General features: G+C 39.7%; 1 protein-coding gene across 2 annotated transcripts in view; it reads left to right on the top strand.

Moving 5' to 3' along the window:
- Nucleotides 1-16,504, top strand: part of SYNE2 (spectrin repeat containing nuclear envelope protein 2) — a 189,300-nt gene that overhangs the window by 38,309 nt on the left and 134,487 nt on the right. For both annotated transcript variants that reach the window (XM_080395851.1, XM_080395850.1), the window contains exons 15-31: nucleotides 1,174-1,270; nucleotides 1,433-1,620; nucleotides 1,781-1,945; nucleotides 3,246-3,422; nucleotides 5,164-5,322; nucleotides 5,593-5,766; nucleotides 6,704-6,838; nucleotides 6,995-7,150; nucleotides 8,353-8,564; nucleotides 8,831-8,903; nucleotides 10,011-10,129; nucleotides 10,740-10,863; nucleotides 11,691-11,848; nucleotides 12,306-12,453; nucleotides 13,655-14,253; nucleotides 15,130-15,309; nucleotides 16,300-16,450. In XM_080395851.1, coding sequence (XP_080251977.1) covers nucleotides 1,174-1,270; nucleotides 1,433-1,620; nucleotides 1,781-1,945; nucleotides 3,246-3,422; nucleotides 5,164-5,322; nucleotides 5,593-5,766; nucleotides 6,704-6,838; nucleotides 6,995-7,150; nucleotides 8,353-8,564; nucleotides 8,831-8,903; nucleotides 10,011-10,129; nucleotides 10,740-10,863; nucleotides 11,691-11,848; nucleotides 12,306-12,453; nucleotides 13,655-14,253; nucleotides 15,130-15,309; nucleotides 16,300-16,450 — 3,015 coding nt within the window. The remainder of the gene's footprint in view (nucleotides 1-1,173; nucleotides 1,271-1,432; nucleotides 1,621-1,780; nucleotides 1,946-3,245; nucleotides 3,423-5,163; nucleotides 5,323-5,592; nucleotides 5,767-6,703; nucleotides 6,839-6,994; nucleotides 7,151-8,352; nucleotides 8,565-8,830; nucleotides 8,904-10,010; nucleotides 10,130-10,739; nucleotides 10,864-11,690; nucleotides 11,849-12,305; nucleotides 12,454-13,654; nucleotides 14,254-15,129; nucleotides 15,310-16,299; nucleotides 16,451-16,504) is intronic.

The following is a 16,504-nucleotide window of genomic DNA, read 5'->3' on the forward strand; positions in this document are numbered from 1 at the left end:
TTTTGTGCTTAGCTCAGCTTCTGGACTCAAGTTACTAAAATAATGCCACATGTAGGCTTATAGTAGGGGATGGATTACCCTAGCCCAAATACTGACAAAGAATACTGCGTCAAGGATAGTGGCAGAGAGATGAAAATGCTGATGCCATCAGTTTTGCCCTGTCTCCAGTTAATGGGACTCCTTGTGAATTCCGTCTTAGTGGAGTTTCTAAAGAGTTTCTCTGAAGCTTTTCAGCCTGGCCAATCCCTAGCTAAATGAATGGGAATTTCACCAGCCTCGGAACTATGGAAGGAGGCAACAGGAGGTTCTGTAAAATACCAGTTTTCCTGAACAGTATTAACCTTACCCTGTGGTGAGATGGGAGTACAGAGTTAATCTGCACTGAGTTTCTTGGTTCAGTTGGTTTCCTAAATACTTATTATCATGTTATTTCTGCAGTTGTGGTTCGTGATCTTTCTCAAGCTGATAGAATATAGAGCTTTCCCCAGGAGTTTAAGGCTTGTTGCTGGCTCTTCTGGTCCCATGCTGTGCAGTCCTGGCTGAGTGGTGGCGTGGTGGCCTAGGTTTGTCATGGCCACAGGAGGGGTTGTTTTGTAGCCCACTGGATAATACATTTGTAGGAGTGGGGAGCTCTGGGGTGAGATGCAGCTCAGAGGGACTGAGGATCAACCCTCATTCCCTGGGTGAATGTTCAAAGCACGAGTCTCCTTTTCTGCTCTCATTTCTTCCTCCCTCAGCCTTTCCATCCTCAGTTTGGATCCTACTTGATCTGTGGCAGGAACTAGGCATGTCGGTATTTCTGTGCATGCAGAGAAACTCACCTTTCACTTTCATCACTTTTTTGACTTACGTGACTAAATTCTGCCTGTCTTGTTCTAGATGCCATTTTTCAATATTGTCCTAGAGCTGTGAATTTTTGAAATAGGTAGTCCTGACCCATGCAGGGCTGTGACTTAGGCAATGGCATTCAGGAATTTATGTTCCCATTTAAGTTACTCTCTGCACGAGCAGAAAAAAGAGCAAGTCTGTTTCAGACTAAAGGGTGCAGATGAGTTGCTGGATGGGATGCAGGTTGTAGGCTCATACTTAGAGAAATGTATCCCAGGCTACATTTCCTACCTAGTTTTATGTAGGTTAGTGTTACCCATGCCAATTACTTTTCACTTTGGGCAGAATTTCATTGAAGAAAAGAGACTTGAAACGCAACTAGAAACTGCTACTCACATCTGTGAAGATTTGAAAAACAAAAACATAAGCAGTCCTGATTTAGGTAAGTTTGTGCACATAAACTGATATGAAGACCTCTATTTTGAACCGATGTGCCATCATCAGTTTTAACTCCCTCTTACGTTTTGTATAAAATACTGCTTCTTTGTAATTAGCATCTGTTCCCATCCAAATGTATAACGATATTCCCTATTTGATGTCCTAGCTGGAGATCCTCAAGAAATTAGCAAACTTTTTAAGACAGTGCGGTCAAAGATTTCTGTGTGCAGAGACTATATTTCCAATGTAAATACCACCCTAGAGAAAGTCCTGTCTTCCTGGAGTAATTATACAGAAAACATCCACTTACTAAAGATGTGGCTGGATGAAAACAGAGATGAGCATCTGAAAGAGGTATGTGGCTGGATTTCTCTTTGTAATGACAGACAGATACCTGGAAGCCTTCTAGAAAGAAAGCATTATACGTGGCTGTTGTTGTTGCTTTTCTGTTCTTCAATTTGGAAATAGACTTTCGGCACGGTTCTGTTTAAACAATTTCAGTGTCTCTGTCTAGATCCCTGCTGAGAATCTGGCAAAGTGGAATTTGGTTCATGGTTCCTTAAATGAAGCTGGAAATTATCTTATCAAAGTTAGCAAAGAGCAAGTTGGATCAAATATTGCCAAAGAGCTGAAGAAACTGAACAGGAGATGGGCGAAGTTCATCAAGAGGACACACTTTGTAAGTTACTAGTGTCATATGACTCTTTTGCCATGCAGCCTTCAAAGTGGTGTTTTCTAGACTTAGCTTGCTAATAAGAGATGAATGAATCTTTCAGTCAACTCAGTATTGCTAGTTTTAAAACAGGAGGAACAGAGAATGCACAGAGGCATCCCATTTTTAAGTCTTTTAAACTCAGTTAAATGCTCTTTATAACACAATGGAAAGTGTTCAATTGTTTAAATGGAAATTTTAAAACCACTTATAAAAGGAAGTCTTGTTGCAGAATGAAGCTCTTTATTCAAGTTCAGAGACAGAAATAATCAATTTGTTAAGAGCTTGTGAGCCTTTGCTAAATTTTATAATCTGTGTCTCAGCTAGTAGAAAGTAATTATTGCTGCACAGATATTTCCAGGGTTGTGCGACTTCACACCATCTCACTTGACAGGTTTTTAGGCTGCTGTAAATTCCTATACAACCTGCTTAATGTTATGTATATTACATTTCCTAGAATGCTTTCACAAGAATGACATTTTCACTCTGCCTGGGAGTATTAGAGCTCTTAATTTTCAAAGCTGAGCCTTTCATTCACATTCATTAAAGGTACTGCTGTGACAATAGATGGTGGCAAAATATGACAACATTTTTGTAGCAGATGAGCTTGGTGAGAATGCAAGAAGATCAAAGGAAACCTGTTCCCCAGGGTGAAGGAAATCGAGAGTTTCCTAGAAAAACCTTTAGTAAGAGATGCTTTTAGGAAATACATTCAGAAAGCAGGGATAAAGAGGCCTCTTGCACCCTTACAAGGGCTTAAGGACTTCAGGAGTTATTTTTCTGGCATTGCTTTGGACATTATGGCTATAATATATATTATATCTATTTTTGTATATAAAAAGGCAAGGTTAAATGCTTGAGCTGTAGCCTGTGACTGCCAGTATTGTTAAACTGTTAGCACCCTCCCTGGTCTTGATTTGACCAACCCCAGCTGTTGTTCTCTTGGACAGTTCCATGGCATAGACTGGGGGATGCTGCAGCCCAGGAATTACTCTCGGTAGTAGTGTGGCTGTGGCTGCTTGTTTATAGGGGAGGGGGCAGGCCATATGGACACAGGTTATGCTGTCCCACCTGCTCTTGGGGTTGAAGAACCGAGCCTCACGTGGTTTATTTACCAATGTGTTTGGCATTTATTTCTTCTTCAACCCCTGTTGGGTGCTAAAGCTGGAAAGTAACTCAAGTGGTGACTGTGCTCTGCAGGAGGGTAGTGGAGAGCCCTGTGAACCGATGAGGGGAATGAATATCTTACCCTGCTCTTTGTTTATAGGTTGGTGGTGAAGAGAGCACAGGTGCTGCTGAAAAGACCAGGGAGCTTCCAGGGAGCCTGGAGAAAACTGACGAGCTCCTTGGAGGGGTGGACAGCTGGGCAGCAGAGGCTGGATGTCTGCTGAGTGAGATCAGTCATGAGGGGCTTGTGGAACCTGAGCTGAAGGAACGTTTGCAGGTGAAAATGGAAATAATACTGCTTGAAATACTTGCTCATCAGATTCTCATCTTTCAGCATGGATTTGTGGCTGGGGTAATATAAGCCATCATCAATGAAGCAGAAATGAATGTGGATTTTGTGCTGTAACACTGGTAAAAGCCAAGGCATTACATATACATATCTGTGTTTTGGTGTTATTTCCCAGGATCACTCCCAGATGAGCTATAAATGACTCTTCCAACATCAGCATTTCCAGGTGCTGAGCAGGTGCTGAGGAAGTGCTGTTGGTGCCACTGATCAACAGCTTGCTCTTAAGTTATATTAATTCCTCCTGTCTAGCACAGCTTTCCTAGCAGAGTAAAACTTTGCAAGGTGTTGAGTTGAGAATTTCCCCTGGTCATACAGTGCTTTCTATCATCTGCCCTCCAGCGCAGGGAGAAAGTTTAGGACAACTTGGCTGTATTCAAGGCTTACCTGTCAAAAACTAGAATGCTTGAAGTATTTTCAGTGGCATGCTGGGCAATTTGGGTATCTCAGCTTCTAGGCAGTTGCTCTACACATCTGCAGTGAGCACCGATATATTTATTACTTCCAGTAGTCTATTATTTCCCATGTCTCTCTGCAAGGGATTACTGTTTCCCCCACCAGCAGGTGACAGGTGGAAAAATTAGCAGTTTCAGCAGAAATTCTGGTTTATTTTCTTCACCTGCCAGTGAAGGTGAGACTGAACAAAGATGCCAAGCTTTGCATTGGAGAAGTTGAAGCACTGTCTTATGTTGCCTTTTGCTATTTCTGCAACAGGGCCAGTATAATCTAATGGTAGGAAGGTGACCACCAAAAGGAGCTCCTCCGAGTACAAAAATTAGACAGAGATCTTTTTTAAATCCACCTACAATAACTGTGAGCCAGAATAAATGTTATTTTACTTTTGGTTTGTGCCTTCTTGCTCTGTGTTTAGTTGACAGAATTAGGAGTATGAGACTATGAAAAGAATGCATTAATCTTTTTGTAGTTGTGGGCATATGTTTAAAAAATAAGCCTTATTTTGCAGTGTGACACTAGTTTTTTAAAACCAATGAAGTAACGAAAGATACCCTGAAATACAGCCTCCAAAAAGGCGACTCGTACTGTATCTCCATGTCTGTGAGCAGAAGAGATGTGTCGCTTATTACCTGTGGTACAATAGGTTGAGATCCAGAATAAAGCACTGATTATCATTAGAAGAATGCTAACTGACAACATCAAACAGGAAAATGTATTGAATATTCATAGATCAAAACAGCTCTAATAATGACAATTCATTATAAATATTCAAATATCACACACTACTTTTGCATGCAAAATACCCAGCTGCTTCCCGCCTTTTAGTACTTTAGCAAGAAAGTCTGAGCCTTGGTATATACTTTGTGATCAGATGATGCATATCCAAATGTGTAGTTTGTACATTCATTTGGAAAGCTGTTAGGATGGGAGACCCTGTTTAAAAAATAGGTCTAATTGGCTCTAAGGCAAAGACATGGGAGGTGTTACATTGACAGAAAGACTGTTTCAGCAAACAGAATCCCCTGTGGATGGCAGCAAATTTCTTTCTCTCTACACAGAGCTTTTGCAGTGCAGTACACTGACCATAATTGTAATATAGAATTTTTCCTTGAGTAACTGTTGATAACCTATGATCAGGGCTGGCTTTTTCATTCAGTTCCTTTAAGTAAAACAACATAAACACTGTAGAGACTTCTAATACTTTTCATTCAACCAGAGCCTGGCTGCAAGGGGAACTTCATGCCGAGAACAAGTTGTGGCAGCAGAAGAGGTCCTGCGATCCCTGACACAAAACGTTTCAAGTCCGGTGTTCCAAGAGCATTCTCACATCCCTGGACTACAGGCACGAATTAAAGAAGCCAGAGGCAAAATAGAGGTACTCCTTTTTTATTGTTACTGTACTTTATACACACAGACATCTCTAATTTTAGCATTATGTGATTAGGAAGACTCCTTGTCAGTCAGGTAAAATGGAAAAGGTTTTATACTATTGGAATCAGTCTCCCAGACTCTTTCTGGGGCAAAAACTAGAAGATTTCAAAGATCAGTATCTCAACTCGAAAAACTTGAATGATGTTATGAACCAATAGCTTTATGTAGTTACTGACACTCAGGCATGTTTTGAAAAAAGTCTCTTTCTTCAAAGGCTGTCATGGGTGACATTAACAATATCTTGTCCAAATCTGAGAAGAGACCCTCAGAGAAGGAGGCTTTGCTCAGTTTTGAAGAAACCCAGAAAGAACTTGAGGCTTCTATTTCAAAGGCTGTGCACCTTGTCAGTCAAAAGTTAAGTCCTGAAGAATGTGTTTCCAGATACGAGGTGAGTTTGTTTTCTGAGCCAGATGAATTTGAGTATTAGTGCTATTTAGTCTCTAAGGGTCTAAGGTACCACAGTGAGAAAAATATCAGATTTTTTTTTTTGGTAGTTATTAATGCTTTTTTCAACTGTTTAATTTAGCACTTTTTGCATATATAAACTTGGCAGACAGCTTGAATGAGGAAATGTAAATCTGTGTGGCAGTTTATTCAGTGCCCTCTCTTAACTTAAATTACTCCATCATCCCATCAGAACTCATCATGTTCTGAACTACAGCCATGGGTTTTTGCCCGATTAATAATTATGATTCCCATCGAGAATCCCATCCTGAATTCTTGGACAGGTTTTTCAAATGTGATTATAAATACTGAATCTCCTCTTTTTCCCAGTGACTAACTGGTAAAGTGTTTGATCTTAAAATCTGAATCTCTTAAAGGAGTCCTTAGTGAGGTATCAGAAATGGAGGTGCACAGAATCTGTGTTGCCTTGCCTTGCACAGCAAGGCCTGGGTGGCCGTGTGCCAGACGTGGCGCAGAGCCTCACCCCAGGCCATCCATCTCCCAGGGTCCCATCGCACTGAGGCAGACCTCCACCCGCTCTCTGACAGGCATGGGTCGTGGCCAGGTATATTCCCTAGAAATGAGGCAGAGTTCAGGGACCTTAATCATTCTTCTTTGGTACCAAATTCACCCCTAAAAGAGGAGTTACAAGAACATCTCCTTTTCTCCAAAAAGCATACAGTGGTACTGTCTGCAACCTTTTGCAGATATGCAGGGGTGGAGAATTCCCTCATACTCACCCATGCAAGGGCCACCACAGCCCATACATGCAATGTGTACATGCTTTATGCATGGCTTTTGTATGCTACTGGTGTAATTTTATTAGATAAATAAACTACATTCAGTTCTGGTCATTTTCCATTGTGATGTTTTTCTTGCAGGAGGCTTTTAATGCTCTGGACAATAAAGTTCTTGACAAATTTTTGAAAGCAGCAGAACAACTGAAAAATATTTCACCTGATCATGAAAAACTGGTAGTGGAAGAAAAGAGCAAGGATGTTCGTAGAAGATGGGAGGTGAGATAATATAGGAAGGAGAATCCACTGTCTGTTCTCGTTAGGCTCTGCATCTTTGAAAATGATTTTTTTGGTCACTGTATGTTCTGAGGTTTTTATTTACTTTGTAATACTGTCTCACCATCTCACAGGGACAATGTGTTTTGAATTTTGCAGGAAGTTCATCGTGAAATTGTATCCTATGTCCAGCTTATAGTAGAAAGGGAAAAAAAGAAATTTAATGCAACTTTTAAAAAAATCAATAAGCAATTAGGCAAAGAGAAGAAACTCCTAAGTATGGATAAAACCAAAGGGCTCATCAAGGAACATGAGGTACCTAACACATTCCTTATCTGGTCACCTACCTGTCTTTGTGAATGCTTTGTCTGTCCCTCTCACTCGGTTTTAGGTACATTATTGCAGTCTGTGTTTGTGGAACAAGACCCTTGTGCTCTATGCTATGTAAATACAGAATAAAGAGGCTACCTAATTTATTTCTTTACCTTTTTTTGACTGCATATATTAGCCTCTTTGCAGACTTCTAGAATTACCTCCTTGTTACATGGCTGGTATCTTTTTTTCCTTTTTTTTTTTTTTTTTTTTTTTTAAAGACATGGAAGCATTTAAACAGATTTAGCTGGGCAAAATGTAAAACTAAGAAATTGTTAAGTGTTGTAATTGTTAAGTATGACTCCCTTGATTTGTTACAGTTGCATAGATGGTGTTAGGTGTCTTCAGGTGAGAGTATCTTCTCACAGTGCAATAGCTGCACTTTACCTCTGTGCTTGTGCTGTATATAAATTAATTACAGGGTTAGACATAAGACATTCATGATTCATTTGCCAGGGTGAGTCATGGTGAATTTTACATATTCCATAAGCAGCGAGTTTTACACTTCATTACTTCTAGTGTTTTCCTTCCTCCTCCTCTTTGAGATGCATTGGTGTGGCCAGTTTACCACTTCAAAGATTAAGAAATTGCTCTCCTGATGAAATTTTGGTCTTTGCTGAATTCAGTGGAGTTTTAGTCTTTGCTTCTTATGGGTTCACATTCAGCAAATATTACATATGCAAGAGTAAAGAGAAATAAACATTCTCAGGTGCATTCCTTCTGTTCATATTTTTGTTAGATTTTTAGTATATCTTGATTTCACCCTAGAAAATATAGTTATCGATAGGGAATATTTTAAATAAATTGTCCAATTCTTCTTTTTCTGTAGTCAATGGAACATGTATATCTGATATCAGTGTGAAGAGGACTTGGGACCAAAGTAGCTAAAATTATAGTAACATAATCAAGCAAGAGTCAGTATAGTCTTGTGAATGCAGCTGAGCAACATGTTGCCAGGAATCCTGTTTCCTGTCTCTATTTGAAAAAGAATCAAGGGAAGATAAATGTTTCTCTCCTGGTTTTGACAGCTTATGCTTTAAGTGCACTCATCTGAGAAGACAATGGAAACAGAAAAAAATGTATGAGAATAATTGCATATCCTCATGACTTAACATGAGTTCATTATATTGTTTTTCTTTGTTTAGGCCTTTTTTTCACACGAAGGCAGCGAGAGAGAACTTAGCAAGTCATTAGAAAACCTTAAAATATTGGGAAGACTATCAGAAGAAACCATCCCAGGGTTACAGACACTGACTGCAGACTGTGAGCAAAAGCTAGAAAAGCTTCAACAAAGTGTGGCAGATACTTACACAGCCCTGCTGTCTCATGCTGGAAAAGGACAGTCATCTAAAAAAGAGTGGGTGACTGAGTGCTTGGTGTGTTGTAGCATTGTAGAAATTGGATACATGGATAGATTTTGTGATAGGGTAAATGTATTACTGAGTATGTTACTATGTACACTACTATAGGTAACTGTACATTTAAGCATTTATAAACTGGCAAGTACAATGTTTGATTACCCTCCATCACAGCTGCACTGTTATTAATCATTAGCTAGGATTTCTTTTTTTCCCTTTGTATTTCGTATTTTGTTCTTAAGCTGAGATTTCTTTTAAACTGCAGGAGCTCTGTTGTTTCTGAGAATGGAGAAAAGCCTGGTTCTTCTCAACAAATTGGTATCTTCTCAGTGCAGGAGGTAAGAAGTCCATACTTACTGTTAGAAAACAGTGCCCTGTGTAAGGAAGATCATTGCCAGAAGGAAAAATTGATTATTTCTGTTACTATTCTTACTGTGGTAGGACCTCAGGCCTCTGGTCAGACATCAAAAACCCGTTGCACCTTGGGAATGTAGACCAAGTGAATACTAAGAAGTAGCGTGCAAGGGACAACTCTAGGCATCCTGAGGAGATGTGAGCCTCTGACCTTGCATTGTATTTTCCTGAAGAGTGGTTTTTAGCTGGAGTCGTCATGTGTGTTCAAGTGCAAATCACCCATAGTGCCCCTGTAATTTGAACAAGTTCCAAAGAATATATAGAGAAAAACTAGTGAAGAGTTGGAGGCATTTGCTTTAGAAAAATGTAGGGAAAACTGGAACACATGTATCTTCTTAGAAATAATTTCAGAGAGAAGATACTGCACTTCATTGTTTGGATGCCACAGATGTCTTGTTCAGGTTAAACATTCATGCAAGTAAGGCTGCAGACAGCTCATCATCAGACAGCCTCCAGACCAGTGGTTTGTAGGAAGGGACCCACTGCATTTACATAGTTTGAAGATATGTAGGAATTGAGTATTATGAAGGGACACCTCTTGTAAGGCTACTAATAGTGTCCCTGATACAACGATGAAATCTGTTCTTTCATGGGTAATCAAAGTATGAATTGTATAACATAAGCTAGCCTCCAGCCGAGCAGTAGAGTGTACACTGGAATCAAGGGCGAGAGGCATCTGAAGCCATCTGGTATAAGCAGCCTGACAAAAGCTGAAGACAGTACCTTGGGGTTGCCCGAGGATGTCCATGGAGCTGCAGCAAAAACTTGCATAAGTGGATTGTGCTTGCCAAAGACCCCCAGCATCTGTGGAAGGAATGAATGAATGACCTGGCTGCAAGTGTTCAAAGATTTGCTCTTTTGGTTCTGATGAGTTTAAAAACATCTTGTATTCAGGAGTGGTACCTCTTATCTCCTTTGGGAAACATGAAGCGATTGCTTCTTTCAGGGGTTCACAGATGTCTGTCAGTCTTCACTGTGTGTTAACGCAGCATGATGCAGAGGTCACTGTTGCCTTTTTTATTTTCACTTAGACCTCAAGACCTGCTGCAGATACAGTTTTGGAACCAGATGTGAAACATCACAATGGAGAAAGCTGTGCAAAGAAATTTGAGGAAGACAGTGATTTGCCCATACCAGCTTTATTGGAGAGGTACTTTTTAAAGGATAAAATGATTATATATTAAGAGATGGTACTGTGCTAGACATTCATAAATTAATTGAATCTATTGAACATAGGGTGCGCTTCTGCTATGCAGAGTTCTGTTCTTGTTCTACTACACTGTACTAAACATTGCTCTGTAATTGGTAAGGAAGCACTATAGTAGCTAAATGCTTCAAAATTAATTAAAAAAATTAATTGGGATTTTGTGGCAAGAACACTTTGAGCTATGAAACTTTTTCTTCTGCTCTCTTCTTGGGCTGGAAAAATCTGTATCTGCCTTACTAATAACTTCAAGTATTGCAAAATAAAAAGAAGTGGCACATTTTTAAAGAACTGACATTTTTACTTTCATAAAACTGAATTTAGAGATTGCAGGCAGACATTCATACTTGAAAATCAGCCAGGTGAGGAATTTCTCAGCTCTCTTGTATATTACTCATTTATGCCCATTCATTTGGGACTTAGGTAAAAATATGCATTTGCAATAGACTGTGCTTATTTTACGCAGTAATCTATTGGTCAGCTAGTCCCATACCCTGCCTTCTTCCATTGAATTAGAAGTAATATTCTCTGTGACAGTGATTGCATCTTTCTTTAGCTATAACACACAAAGAAGTAACCTGGAGGAACTTTTACAAATAAGCCGAGATAAAGTAGCATCTGGCTTTACGGATGAAGTAAAAGGCACTTCATGCCTTCAGAATAAGCTTCTTGAGCTACAGGTAAGTGTTCATCTTTTAAAAACGTACCTGGTGCCTAAATTGTTATTTTCTTATGTAGAGCCCTCACCCCTCTGTGTTAGGAAAAGTAGCATCCTTATGACCAGGTTTATTAGAAGTAGAAGGGAAATCAAGGGTTTAGCATTCAGCAGAACTACATTCATTCTTAGCGGTGGAGTTTGCAAATGTTGCTGAAAGAAGAAATAGGTGGCTCTCAGTTTGTGTTCTGCAGGTTGAAATAGTTCTAAAGGTAAAAATAACCAGAAAGCAGCTCTTTTTATTGGCAGGAGCGGTAAGTGATGAACCATGGTCAGGGTTGGAGGAGTCAACGGAGTTGAGCCATCAAATAGTAGGGGTGTATGTGCAGGACTTAAAACTTGATTAGGTTTGTGAGGTCCTTAAGAGGATAATAAAAGGCACATAATTGATGTTGGAGAATTTATTAATGTAATTTTCCAAGTCCTTGCTTGAAAGGAGTGTGAAGCTTATCTAGCATCTCAGAATGTTTGTGTTTTGTTCTTTTGAGCATAGCTGAGATGTTTTCTCTTTATTCTTGTAGTAAAAATGGCTGAACCATATTTATTGACCCTTTTATAAAATACAGCTGAGACATATGTCTGACAGGGAAATTTTGATCGTAAAAGGTTGTAGAGGTCTGCATGCAGCTAAAAATGGAGTCTTAAAGAAAAAGAAAGCATTAGATACTCTTACTTTCAGGTGATGTTTTCACTTTTTTCGTAGAGAGTCTTGTGACTGTAATTTTATGAGCTGTCTAGTCCATTGAGAAATACAGTATCATATTAATGCAATTAGCGCTGCCTATCTTGTAGGTGATAGAGAGTGAAACTGTTAGTGGTTGGACACAATTCGAAAACATCTCATCTACCTTGGAAAATCTTGGAGTTGAAGTGCAGCAGGCTGCTATCTCTGAGACAAGAAGCAAATTAAAAGAAGAATGGGAAGAGCTTCAGGATATTATAAGTAACAGGTATAAAATAACACTTCATGATAATAGCTAAAGAATAGTTCATTTTAACTAACGTGTGTATTGTGAAGGAAACAATATGCATTACAGAAAATACCTGTACGTTTTTAACCTTTTTTTTAATTGCATAAGATTAATTTTTTTCTTAGTTGTACTTGGTTCATATACATATTGCAGATAGTGTGAATCTCTCCAAGAAGCACAGAGCCAAATCTGTGTAACATCACTGTGCAGTATTCTCAAGTTTGCTGTTATTTCCTTCATCTTTTTGGTTAAATTCACTAGTATTCACACTACTTGTCTTACTAATTGATGGGAAAACTCTTTTGACCTCAGGAGGAGGATGATTAGATCTGTTAGACAGTCAATTACATTATCTTTGTGGCTTTTTGTACTGTAAAATGTTGAGTGTCTTTTCTTGCTTGCTTTCCTCATTCATCATTTGTTACCTTTCTTGTAGAACAAACTCTTTAAGGACGGCTTTGGAAATTGTTTTGCCAATAGAAAATGAATCCATTCTTCTATGTGAATTAGATCAGCGGCTGAAGAAGAAGGAAATCCAGCAGTTAAATCTAATGAATAGTGATCTTGCTTATAGGGAACTAAAGGTAAGGGAAAATGCAGAGACCACACCCCAGCCAGCGTGTTTCTTAATATGTCTAGGAGCTAGAGAACTTCATGGGATTTTCATTCAGAAGTTTGGGACTGCTCACAAGACTTCCCAAACCCTCCAAAATCTATAATGGCATTTTACTCCCTTTGCTTTAAATGTCATTGTTCCTGTAGAGCCAACCAGGGACCCTCAATAAGCTCTACTGTAAAAAGCATGGCCATGAACTTTTTTGTCTTAGGTTAGGACTTTCCTTTGATCCAGATTTACTGTGTTCCCACCTGGCTTTATATCACTCTGTGGACTCATATACGTAATCTGGTGTTAATTTGTGAGCTAAGTTAAGCTGCCTGTGTCACATCTGCTGAGGTATCTGAGCACACCTCAGGATGGTTTTGGAAGCTCTGTACGTGTGCAATAACTTGTTCGCCTACTGTGAGGTTCTTATGCTTAGGCTCTGGTCTGTCTATTAGGCAGAGTGAATATTGTTTTGTTCTTGACACACACTCCGAGCTGAACACACTGACAGCTACACAGAGCTGAAAGATTGTGTTTGTCTGCCCTTGGCTCTTGAGCGAGGTAGGATTTAGGGCTCTCAAGCTCTAGGGCAGGGGGGATATGCACTGTCTGCCTGAGACGACACTTTGCCTGGGAGGACCCTTAGTTTTTTCCCAGCTCTCTGCATGTTTGGAGTTTCACAACACTGACACACTGCTGTTTGTCTGAAATCTGTAACCAGATAGCACACAGACTTCATCAAGAGATTTTTAAATGCGTGTAAGGCTTCTCAGAAAGTGTAGCCTAAAGAACTTAAAAGGTGGCAGAGTAACAAACATCTGTGTGCCTGCTTGTGCTGAGTGATCTCCTGCTGTAAGAGCCTGCTAGTTTCAGTCTCAGGACTATCACCATCATTCTCTCCTTTTTGTTTGATTGCTGGAAAGAGGCTTGAGCTTTCTATAGTGCTGACCAATTTCCCTGTGTGTGGAATACCTTTTTCTTTTTCCTTCTATTTTTTCTTTCCCTCCACCAAAGTCCAGAGTAGGATAAAAGAGTTGGGGTTTTTTTTCTGAACAGCCCTGTTTAGCATACTAAACAGATATTGCTATCATGATTTGTTTTTCAGTCATAGGTTTAGCTTGAATGCAGGATACAAGTTTTCTTTCACTTGTTAACCCTGTTTGTCATTCTCTCGATTTCAGGAGCTACAGAGGTCCATATTAAATCAGATTGAAGTGTGCAAGCAATTGGAACACCTAGAGAGTTCAGCGAGAGATGAATTTAATCCAATAGATCTGCAAGCTGCAAGTAAAATCATGATTTACTATCAAAACCAGCTTGAAGAAATGAGCCATAAAATGCAGATCCGTGAGACAGTCCTCAAAGATCTGGAAGATTTCATGGCCTCATTGAGGAAGTGTCAGTCTTCCATCAAATGCCTCACAGATCCCCCAGGTCACCCTGAAACACAGGGAAAAGCATTGAGAGAGGCTGCACAAGAAGTTTCTCGCATGGTAGAAAAGGCTAAATGTTTGGATGAACGCTTGAAAACAGTTGATATCGGTCTGGAAGATGGTGAATGTGGGAGAAAGACTTGCTGTGAAAACCTTGTTCTGACTTTATCTGAAGCCCTAAAGGCAACTTGTGATTCCTCAAGTGAACAGATGCTTTCAGAGGAAAAAGACTTATACGAGATCTTTTCCACAAAAAACTGTGAACTCCTTAAAAATATTCAGGATCTATGTGACAGAATTAACAAAATAGGCTTGAAGGATCCAACGATTCCAGCTGTTCAACAAAGGTGAATCCTTTTTTAAAACTCTTTCTATTCCATAATTCAAATGAACTTGGAGGGCCTGTGGCCCCTTCTCAGTAGAGCACTGAAACCTGAATGTGTCTTGAGGTATCTGCAGAGCATTGAAAGAAGCTGTGAACTTGCTTTGTTTGTTCTATCACAGCCTAAATAAGGAAGTCTTCTCCCTTTTATCTTTTCTTTTAAACTCCTATGTATGTGTTTGAAGCAGCATTGATGAAGAAAAAAATAGAAGGAGGTTGACTGTTATGATCTTAGTTTTCAGTTAGAAAACTGTCAAACAGAGAAACGGGTCTTCTTCCTGAGCACTGATGCCTGAGATCTGGAACTCTGCGGTGTGGAAGCCTTGTGTTAATTCACCACATCGCGAGAAAGCCACTAACATGATTTGTATGTCACTGGTACTGTTTCAGAGGATCTCTCTGCAGCCTTGCAAAGGATGAATAACCAATTCGCTGCTGTTTATGCGGAGGGAAAAAGGGAGGAGGGGAGAGGGGCTTGTATGCTGTGCCATTTTTTCAGTTGTGAAATCCCACACTATGGCATACCTTCCTTTGTTAGACTGTATTTTAAGATAGGTGGAATGCACTTTTAATACAAAATGATTCAGAAGGTTCATACAGACCCTATTGGCCTTTAGGATTTTGGATTACTTTCTCAAAGGGCTTAGGTCAGCATAACTCATTTGAAGGACTGTGTCAAATTACAACAAGCTGAAGATCAAATTAGACTTTCTATAATGTCATTAAATACAGTCAGTATATGCAGCTCGGGATGAATTTCTAGAGAACTTAATAATTATATTGGGGAAAAAATCAAGGACTTGCTTTAATATAAGGCTGTATTTAATTTTTTCTAATAAAGGCTAAAATCATTAATGGAATTGGAAAAGGAATTGGATCGTGTTGCTGTTGAAATGAAACCTATGCAAGAAATTGCTAATAAGCTCCTACAGATCAAAGAGGAAAAAGCAGAGGAAGCAAATGAGCAGTGCAGAGTTACAGAGAGGTTATGGGAGGATACAAAACTCTTGCTTGCTGAATGGTAAGGAGAAAACCTACATTTTAAAGTAGTATTGTACAAGTAAGAACTTTACTGGTAAAATGAAACAGCAAAAAAAAGCCTTAGACCATACTTTAAAGTAAATTAAATCCTGAAACAGTTGCAAACTTTACTGTTATGATGCTGTAAACTATTATAAAGCCAAGAATTGCACATAATGATTTGCAGCCAAAGCTCATGAATTTTATATATTTTTAAGACATCACAGCCCCATCATTTAGCAGATATGCAGTGATGTGTTGGACTTAATTGGTAACCAAAAGAAAAACGTGTCTGTGGCTGGGAATGATGTGTCTTCCGTATTTGCTGTAAATTTCATGCCAGCACATTAAAAAAGAAAAGTCAAACTGAAAAAATGGAAGAGGACAGCTGGGAAAACAGTCTGTTCTGCAGGCAAAGATTAAAGGAGCTTGGTTTGATAAGTCTGTGAGAGTGAGGCCTGGGAAAGGCTATGATTGATCACCCAAGGCATCTGTCCTCCTCTTACAGTTTTTCAAGATGCCTAGAGGCTTTGCATGGACTGGCACAGTTCTGGTTAATCCTTATGGCTTGCACGGGTGTCAGTGGGAGTAATCTGTTTTCATATGCCAGTGAAGGCTGGGCTGAGGTGGTATTTCCCACTGTCCACCACCCAAGCTGTTGTGATATCTACTGCACCTGTATTTCAGTTTACTGGTGACTGAGCTCACCTTTCAGGTGGGAGAGTCACATTCAGGTCACATCACAGTTAAATGTCAGTCAGAGGCATATGATAGTGAAGGGCATTTCTGATTCCAAAATCTGTCCGAATACCACACCAGGTATCCCACAGTATTGCAGGGTTTATGACTGGTACGGTTTAGCCCCCCTTTTCTCCCTTCCAAACATAGTAGTCAAGTCCCTACATATTTGAATATAGGAGAAGGAAGCAGATAAGAGGCTGAGGCTGCTGGTTTGTGTTTAGGCCATAAATAATACATCTCTTTTTAACAGCCAGGAGCAGTGTGCAAGGGCTCTGGAGCTCCTGAAGCAATATCAAAGCTGCAAAACTAGTCTGACCAGCATTATCCAGAAACAGGAGATTATGCTTTCACAGCAAGCTTCTTACATGGGGAAGGAGAATCTGAATAGACTGATAACAAAGGTGAGTGAAAAGGATGAAAAGCCTTTCCTGGGAGCATTCAGTTGTAGGGTTTAC

This window comes from Falco punctatus, assembly GCF_963210335.1.
Source record: "Falco punctatus genome assembly, chromosome: 7".
Lineage (NCBI taxonomy): Eukaryota > Metazoa > Chordata > Aves > Falconiformes > Falconidae > Falco > Falco punctatus.